At 36.7% G+C, this 9,655-nt stretch overlaps 1 protein-coding gene across 3 annotated transcripts in view; it reads right to left on the bottom strand.

Annotated features, from left to right (window-relative positions):
• syt7b (synaptotagmin VIIb) overlaps positions 1-9,655 on the bottom strand; it is a gene marked incomplete at its 5' end in the record, with an annotated part of 85,161 nt that overhangs the window by 7,230 nt on the left and 68,276 nt on the right. For all 3 annotated transcript variants that reach the window (XM_014026369.1, XM_014026377.1, XM_014026387.1), the window contains 1 exon segment: positions 3,624-3,762. In XM_014026369.1, the coding sequence (XP_013881823.1) occupies positions 3,624-3,762 (139 nt within the window).

The raw sequence follows: 9,655 nt of genomic DNA, 5'->3' as shown, positions 1-9,655 counted from the left end.
CCGACATCTGGTGAAAATTTCATGCCATTAGCACCTCTAGTAATATATTTACTGAGAAAAATGGTGACGTGTTCAATACTTATTTTACCTGCTGTAGATGCTTTTGGCAAAACTGCCCAACATGAGCGTTATCATTAAGTGGCATCGCTGCAAATTCCTGGGACTCGCCATGGGACCCACGTAATTACAAAGCACTCACACCCATCTCTGCTGTAATCTCACGGCGCCCACGTCACCGCGTGTTCCTTCACAGCTAATTACCAAACCTCTGTGAAGACGGCGTGCGCCCCCCTCCCTCTCTCCCACTTCAACAGGATGATTGCTGTGCGTTTTCAGTTAGCCGAGACACTCTGAGGCGGCGGCGAACTGTGATGCTCCACAGGTGGGAGAGCTGAGTGGGATGGAGACAGAGCGATCAGGGGAGATGAAACAGTTCTCAAAACTTCACTCAGTTTGTTCTGTTTTACCAGGAGAGTTTATTATTTACAGAAGCTGATATACAAATAAAAAAAAAAACATATGCAAATTTATTATTATTTTTCATGCAGCTTTGACTGAATTTCCAAGAAATATCAATCCCAAGTTTGTGTTTTGTGATCTTACAACATTGCAGGTTAAAACTGAGAAAATTAGTCCAAACGATTCTTTACATTTTTAATTTTCTTTATAACGCAAATATTTTTATTTGATATGCTACAAACCAGTGATCATCATCTGCTGGTCTGCGGGCCATATCTGGTCCCTGAGTTCAATTCATTTGGCCATCAGCACTCCTAGCGGCAGAGTTGAAAAGTTGTAACTTCGAGTTGTAGTTCTAATTAAAATATAGACACAAATTTAAGAAAAATACACATAAATAAATGATAAATTATGAGTCTGTAACTTTAATTATATCTGTGTAAGTGTTATTTTACACATTTGTAACATTTTTTCCTGTGACTACATTCAGAAAATATTTGTGTATTTTTTTTTTTGCAGGTGAAATTTTTAAATACAAATCTTTACTGCAGGTACACAAATTTAATTTTTGCAGTTGAATTTGTTTCACAGGTACACAAACCATATCTTTACAAGTTACAAATCAAAAAATTTTCAGGTGGGTTTCGACACATCTATCTTCAGAACTTTAATCCTATGATAAATTTATCTGAATTCACCAGTTTATTTATTTTCTATTTTATTGATTATAATTTAAGATAATTTACAGAAAACTCCAAGTTCAAAACTCTAGAGCAGGGCTATTCAACTAAATTGCTCCAGGGGCCACAATTAATGCAGACCAACAGCACAGGGACTGAACATCCAGCAATTAAAGTCTTCATGTAAGTATGTCTAACTAAAAGAACTTATAGCAATTAAAGTAGAAAACCAGGGGCTTGGGCTTAAGAGATGAATGAACTAATTGGCGGGCCAAACTTTGGTCTCTCACGGGCCAGATGTGGCCCGCGGGCCGCCAGTTGAATAGTCCTGCTCTAGACCAGGGTTATTTTTATAGTTAACTAAAACTAACTAAATAACGAAAACTGAAATTGAAAAATACATTTTAGTTAACTAAAGTAAATAAAAACTGTAATAAAAAATGATAATTAAAACCGTATAATCATTTTACAAAAATAACCACAACTGACTGAAATTATAGATAGAATATCCTTAGTTTTAGTGTTTGTCAATTTATTTTGAGCTGTGTGGACTGATTAAACAAATCGTTATTTATTTATATATTCATTTCAAATTGAGTAGTTTCACATTAGCCCTGTGATGGACTTGCGACCTGTCCAGGGTGTACCCCGCCCCTCGCACTGTGACTGCTGGAAATGGGCACCAGTGACCCACGCAACCCTGAAAAGGAAGAAGCGTGTACAGAAAATGGATGGATGGATGGATAGTTTCACATTAGCTGTGGGCAGCTTACGGTTGCTGGTTAGTTAACTCACAGAACACCACAAACTGGAGGATGTATTGGAAATATGTTAATTCAAACTAAAAAAAACTTAATACTAGAACTAATTAAAAATAAACTAAACTAAAACTAAGCATTAAAAATGCATAATAACTAATAAAATCTATCAAATCCACTGTAAAAACTAATTAAACTGAATTAAAATAAAAAAGTCACAACGAAATAAAACTAAACTATAAGGAAAAAAACCAAAACTATTATGACCTTGCTCTGGACTTAGACTCATAGATCAAAAGACTATGAGAACTAGAGGTGCAGAGGGTGCTGCAGCACCATCTGATGAATGAAAGAGAACATGCATGTCAAAATACAGTTAATGGATTAATGGAAACACAAATATCACATAGTATTTTGGTATGTTCAAAACATACATTTTTATATCCATTGTCTGATAGAAAAACATGAATTTTATGGTAGATATTTGGTATTATGGTATTTCATGAGTGTTTAGTCATAGACATTGGGTCTCATGCAAGAACATGTTCGTATTCTTATCCTAAATTTCTCTTATTTTTGGTCGTACGAAGGGTTCGTATGAACATGTCACATCAGATTCAACAAACTCTATCTTCAGGAAAAGTGTGTAAATGAGCTGCGTAATTTCCACCTGTTCTATCCAGCTGCTCGTGCACGCGAGAGGAGATTAGCATAATTACCACCCCAAAAACACCATATAAGGCTATGTTTCCTGCCCCACATACCAGGAAGTGTCCATTCATAAATGACATCGCAAAGTAAAAAAGAAGAACTTGACGAGTTCGGAGATTGTAGTCCTGCTCTCCGAGATCGAGAAAAAAAATTGTTCTCTTTAGCAGCATCATGTGGAATTAAAGGAGCTGCTTAAAGACATGAAATGTGCTGTTAATGTCGTGTCTCCTGTGAGTCGTTACAGTCACAGAAATAAAAATCTAAATCATATTCATCTCTCTCTAGTCCAGCTCCGGTTTTTCTTTGGTCAAATATTTTTTAATTAAAGTGTAAACAACTGTGTTACTGTGTTTACATTTATTCAGAAGAAGGGTGGTTGCGCACCACTACACCCCACCCCCCGGCCTGGCCGTCTCCCCCCCTCCCTGCGGTCGCAAGTGTCAGATGCGGTTCTGAAAAGACGCATTCTAAAACGTCTCCAAACTTCTATTAATGCATAATTTAAGTTGTTTTTTAGTTTGAGATCTTCATATTAATATTGTAGTGTTATACAACAGCATTAAAAGACAATTTAACTTAATCTAATCAATTTATGTCGTTAAAATCTAATTCCAGTTCAAACAGAATAGCCTACTGTCAACATAATTATGGAGTGTGATTTATTTTCAACTCGAAATATTTTCTAAACAACGAAATATAAAGTTATTAGGGAGGAAAATCCGCCTGGATAACAGCYGACTGACTGCTCGTAAAATATACGACAGGTCTGGACCACACGTGAATTTTTGTTCGTATCTGAAAAAAATCTTAGAATACGAAAACATTGGTGAATGCCACAAATCCTCCCAAATCACTCTTACGCACAACTTAAGAACAAATCTGTGCGTACGAACGGTTCTTGCATGAGGCCCATTGTGTCACAGCTCACACACACCTGAAACACATTGGCAGGGATTGATGATGAGTTCATTGTGATTGAGTGAGATGCGTCCCATGAGATGATACTGAAAGTTACCATGAGCATGTTGTCACTGGTGACTGAGTTGGCCAAGTCAGAAACAGAGGAGCTGGCTTCGTGGCTCTGCCCCTGGCGGCGTCCAGTTTCATCTGGGGTCTGACCCCTGGAGCTGCTGCCTGCTTTGTTCCCAGGAGTTCTATTAAAACAAACACAGACACAAACTATTTGTTTATATTCAGCGTTAGTGAACAGTAATTGGCCAAAATCTATTTACCCTCTCCACGCACTTCTTTATACTTTCACAATAAAGCTGTTTTCATGATTTCAACAAAAATGTATCATCACCCTGCAGAAGACAAAAACCACACACAATAACACAATATGCAAACCAATGTGTGTCGTTATTTACCAAAAGATGAAATCCTAAATATGACACTTTCTCCACTGTGTTGCATCATTTTATTTTCAGGATCATCATGTCAGTGGCAGGAAACTACAGAGACCAATTACTCAAATTTTGAAATCTTTTGCCATTCTTGCATGATAAAGGATTTCAGCTGCTCAATGGTCTTCAAAATGAATCAAATGTTTTCAGTGGGAGACAAAGCTGGACTACAGATGGGCCATTTGTGTAATCAGACCGTATCACTCTGGAGCTATACTCATGTGGTTTGGATTGCGGTTTAGCATTGATTTTCTCATATAAATGAAGCATTCAATTAAAAATGCAGCAAGGCATGATATGTTGCCTGTGTATTCAGAATTAATGGTGCTCAGACGTGCGTAATACTGTTATACCACTGTAATATTTCAGAAAATGCTTGTGATAACAGGATAGATCACATTTCTTTAAAAAWTATAATTCTAACAATTATATTTTCCATAATACTTCAGGATACATTACTGTATGAGGACCTTTTTCTAACACACACACATTTTTCCAAAATCTTTAATAATAATAATAATAAATTGAAACACAATCTTACTGTTAAATCAGATGTTGAGTGTGACTTTACAATTAAATATTTGTTAACTCATCCCGACTTTTTTGAAACAAGTTGCCAGTAACAAATTCAAACCGAAGCAAATGCTTTAAAAGTCAATATGATTTTAGGTTTTAATATTTAATATGTTGTTTTATTTTAGATTAGTTTTTATATTTTGCCCACTCTTTAACTTTATTAAAACAAAAACACTTTTATCATCCTGCAGCAGACAATAATTATTTGACAAAAGTGCAAAAATTAAATGCTACCAATGGGGTATTTTTTGTTGCATTGTTTTTATTTTTTCAGTGATTTGGGAACTAAAATGATCTAATTTTAAATGAAAAGTGTTATTATTTTTTTCATGTTAAAGGATTTCAGCTGGACTCTCTTCTTCACCTCTTTACCACACTCAATTGACTCTTAGTACATGAAATCCTGCAGTTTTCTGACCACTGCTCCTTGCAGCGTCACTGTTCCATCTGCCTCCATCTCAGTCACACACACTCTGCCTTCCTACAGCTGACTTTCAATCCTTGTAAATAAACAGTTAGTTAATAGTTAGTCAGGTTTGGCTGAGAGCAGGGACGGCCCTAGCCAATTTGGCGCCCTAGGCAAGATTTCAGGTGGCACCCCTTGCGTATATTTCTAAATCTCACCCCCAACTTACATACATTCATATATCAAATTAAATCGTTTTGTCTTTGATATTATTTTTTATCTTTAGAAAACAGGTTGTCCAATTAAAATAGTTAACAGCAGAATTTAATTGAAACAATACCAGAAGTCATACCTGCCAACATCTGCTGACAGTAGTGACACAAAAATGAGAATTTTTCATCCATTACATTTTACTAAATTCTTGGGTTTAACAAAACATAAAATCATTATTTTATGAAAGCAGAACACTGAAAACTAACTTTAACCTGAACTTTATCTGCAATAATAACTGAAACTTCCATTATCATTATTTTTTTAAATTATGAAATATTTTCTGCATCATATACCACCTCATGTAGTAACAAAGCAGGATGAGAAACCCACAGAGCACTGTACTTTCATAAACCTGAGTAACCAGTGATTATTCTACAGACTAAATCAACAATACTCTGAGAAAAAGTTATACACTTTTTTGGGTCCCCCCATTTGTGGCACTCCCTAGATGGACAGCGCCCTTAGAAAGTAGGAAAAACAATTATTTAGGGTCAACTTACTGTTTAAAAAATGCCACGTCTGCCTCTAAAGACAAAAACTAAAATGGAAAAAATAAATAAATAATCATTTGACCTAGATTTCAAAGATTTATGAAATAATATATTTAATAGGGTTAAAAGGTAAATGCTAGTGCAATTACAGAAAATGTCACCTGGCCTAAATGTACGCCATCAATCAACATACCAGATAAAATACACAATCTTTGAACATTAGTCATTCATCTGAAAACAAAAACAAAATAATCACATTTGCTCTCAGCTCATTAAAAATCATTTGGTCATCAGAGAAAATGTAAAGACCTTTTCCCAAAGACATATTGACTAACAAGATAACAATGAACGCAGTTCATCAGACACGAACAGGTGAGCGGTTACGCACAAAGTTAAAAGTAAAAATCATATTCAGTGAGTTTGTCTGAGAGAGACGATGTGAGTAAAGCTACATTTGAAGGGATAAAGGGAAAAGATTGCTGCAGGTAAAACTCAGAGGATTAACTGACTGAACAAAGTGAGGTTATTGACTCAAATTGATGTGAGCCTGAGATATCACCAGGACACACTAAACAGAGAACACACAAACACAAGCTGGGAAAAGGATTGGGGGGGGGGGGGGTTTAAAGCCAAGAAATGAAACCGAACAAATACAGTTTGAGTCCGATGCTCTAAAATAGACAAAAGGAGCAAGGACAAGCAGAGTTAGAGGATGAGACGCGGGGATGAGAGACAGACAGACAGGGTTTGTGGAGCAAAGAGACAAGCAGAAGCAGAGCGACACAGAATGAGGAGCGCAGAAAGGGACATGGTTTGGAAGAGAGAAGAATTGATTCGTCACTCTGTGTTGATTTCCTGTGATCTGCAGGTCAGAGCACCAACAATGCAGGACTGACTCCGTGCAAACTACAATATGAGAGGCCTCTTCTTCAAATGCAGCTCACCCTGACAGATCTCTATTTATGAAGACGTCTGAAACTTTACACAATCTTTCCTTCAGCGGATCAAAAATGGTGCTTATTATCYCTCCCATATCCACCCCTGACACATCAGGGAGCTGCATGTTACCTTAAATAACTACAGTAGCAACACCCTCTGCCAGCCACTTGACTAGATGATTACAAAGCATGCCCTAACATGTTAATAATTGCTTTTTCTTTTGTGCGGCTGGGAAAAAAACCCTCAACTGACACATTATTTAGCTCACAATTTTCTCTCAGTCATTATATGTGAAATGGATTACTACCAAAATTATGTCTTTTTATTATTTTTAAGAAACAATTGCATCAAAATGTAATTAATTTATTAAAACAGTTAAATAGTGATCCAACAGGGTTATCTCATGTTTGTGTGATGCAGTGAGGACCGATTTGAAAGCCGTTGATTGTTGGCAACATTGAAGAGCGTCGGCAAAGCTACAATCTCAGCAGCAGCCCGTTCGAAACAACAGATTACTGATAAAGATCTATCACACACTGGGATTGAACCGATTTATTTGTAGTTCATCTAGAGATCCACAAAACACAGGTAAACACTCTTTTGTCATTTCCTACCTTTTCCTCTCAGCCAGATCAGAGAGCCTCTGAGCCACCTGCTAAGTTTCTTTTGTTAGCCATTGTTTGTTTGTTCAGTAGTGCTGCTTCTGTTATTCTAAGACATCTCAGCAGCAAATTCTGCATATAACATTTGAAAAGTATTAAAAATCTAAAAAGCTCTCATGACTTTAGGTTCAGCTACCACTGTCAGGGGTGGGTGTTATTGATAGTATTGATACTAAGATTAGCTTCAGTATTGGATTGATACTAGCGTGATGAGACTGATACTTTTGTTTGCACTTTATTTGCATCACAGATTTTATTTTTTACAAATAAAATTAAAAAAATCATTAGTGCAGAGGATCCAAGTAGTTTGGAGATAGTCATTAAACAAAACTCTTCCTGTTCCTTGTACCCATGTGCATTGGAAGGTATTTTTTGTTGTGTTACTCACTTTGTTATATTTATGTTTAAATTTTTTTATTTCATTGCTTTTTTTTTTGTTAATTTGCACTAGTGACTTTTTTCCCCAACTATGTGTAGTAGAAAGTAATACATGAAATATTTTAAATTTTCATACCGATACATTGTTTTATATTGTTATAGTTCATTTGTATTTGGCTATTTTTGTCTTGTGTTTTATTATGATTTATAACTATAACTAAAATTTACTATAATTAAAGGCAAAATCAAAGCAAAATACCAATATTTCTTGTAGGTATCGCAGATACAAGCGGCCAAAATGAGTTTCCTTAGAGATAGGGTGAGAAGCTCAGTCATCCAGGAGGGACTCAGAGTAGAGCCACTGCTCCTCCACGTGGAGAGGAGCCAGTTGAGGTGGTTCATCTGGTTAGGATGCCTCCTGGACGCCTCCCTAGTGAGGTGTTACGGGCACGTCCCACTGGGAGGAGGCCCAGAGGAAGACCCAGGACACAGTGGAGGGACTATGTTTCTCAGCTAGTCTGGGAACACCTTGGGATTCCACCAGAGGAGCTGGGTCTCTCTGCTTAGGCTGCTGCACCCSCGACCCAATTCTGGATAAGCAGAAGAAAACGGACGGACAGACAGACAGACGCCCACCATACTGTCAGTGGACCCCCTCAGTAAACCCCTTTAAAAACATTCTGGAGGCGCCCCAGATTGAGTTTGCATGTTGACCTGTCACTTGTCATGTTTCTCTAAACCTGTTTGTTATTTGAAAAATCTTGATTTTACAAATCACCTTATACTTAAAGGTTACAGGGGCAGTATTGTGTAATTTTTATCCACTTGGCTACCACAGGAGATTGAAGGATTTCTCAAACATGCATGAATGAGTCAAAGCAACACTCTGGGTGTGTTTTTAAAAGGGGACTGACATTATAACATAATATAAAAAAGTAGATTTTGCATAGCACACCCCCTTTAAGTTTAAACTAGAATTTCTTTGACAAATGCCCATCACTTTTTAGATGAACAGCCAAAATGCCTTTTGCAACAGATCAGCTGAAGCTCAGCTTCACGGTTGTTTACTTTGATTAAATAGGAGGTAATATGTGCCTGTCAGCTGGGTCAGTCCATGCTGTAAATGCTTTTGTTGTAGGAGGAAGTGGCTTTGTGTCAGCTCTGCCAAACCAGCAGTCAAGATCTCGTGAATCAACTATCAGTCTTATACAAACACAGCTGGACATTTTCACTCATCTTTTTGTTCAGCTGTCATGCAAAGAGTAACATTATATTTTTTTTATTCAAATGCAAAGCTAAATTGCTCCTATTCCTGAACATTTTAGATGCATTTGACTGCAACTGATAAAAATCTTTACTTAACACACTTAACTTCTTGCTCTATATATATGCAGCTGCGGTATCTGCTTCCCATAGTAGCAACACAATCATTAGCATATGATGACACAAAATGTAAATACAGACTTGCCTATGCAGCGCAGAGACCATCACCGAATCACAAATGTTGACACAGTAATGGCTCGTGGGATGTGAAGCGAGTAGCTGCGCCAGTCAAGAGAGTTCATCCATGCGTGTAAATATACATGTTTACTCACCATCAAAATAAGCACACCGGTTTATACACAGGCCACAAACCCATGCTGCATATTTATCGCCCGCGGCTGAAAGGCAATAATGTTTTTGATTGTGTCCGTTCATGTGTCTTTCTGTTACAAAAATATCTCATTATCCTTTAAAAAAGAAACTTGCAGAAATAAATCACTCATTTTACAACTGATAACCCTTTAAAGTGATCCATGATTAGTTGTAACATTAAACTTTATATGATAAACATTTATTTTAACTGTAAAATAAAGACTGTAAAAATACTGTAGGCTGTTTAGTTTTGTAATTTTTTTAAAATATATTTTAACATGGAC

The sequence above is a fragment of the Austrofundulus limnaeus genome, unplaced genomic scaffold (genome assembly GCF_001266775.1).
Source record: "Austrofundulus limnaeus strain Quisiro unplaced genomic scaffold, Austrofundulus_limnaeus-1.0 Scaffold5, whole genome shotgun sequence".
NCBI lineage: Eukaryota > Metazoa > Chordata > Actinopteri > Cyprinodontiformes > Rivulidae > Austrofundulus > Austrofundulus limnaeus.
The sequence above is the reverse complement of the archived record's forward strand: the minus strand, read 5'-3'. Positions and strand labels throughout refer to the sequence as shown.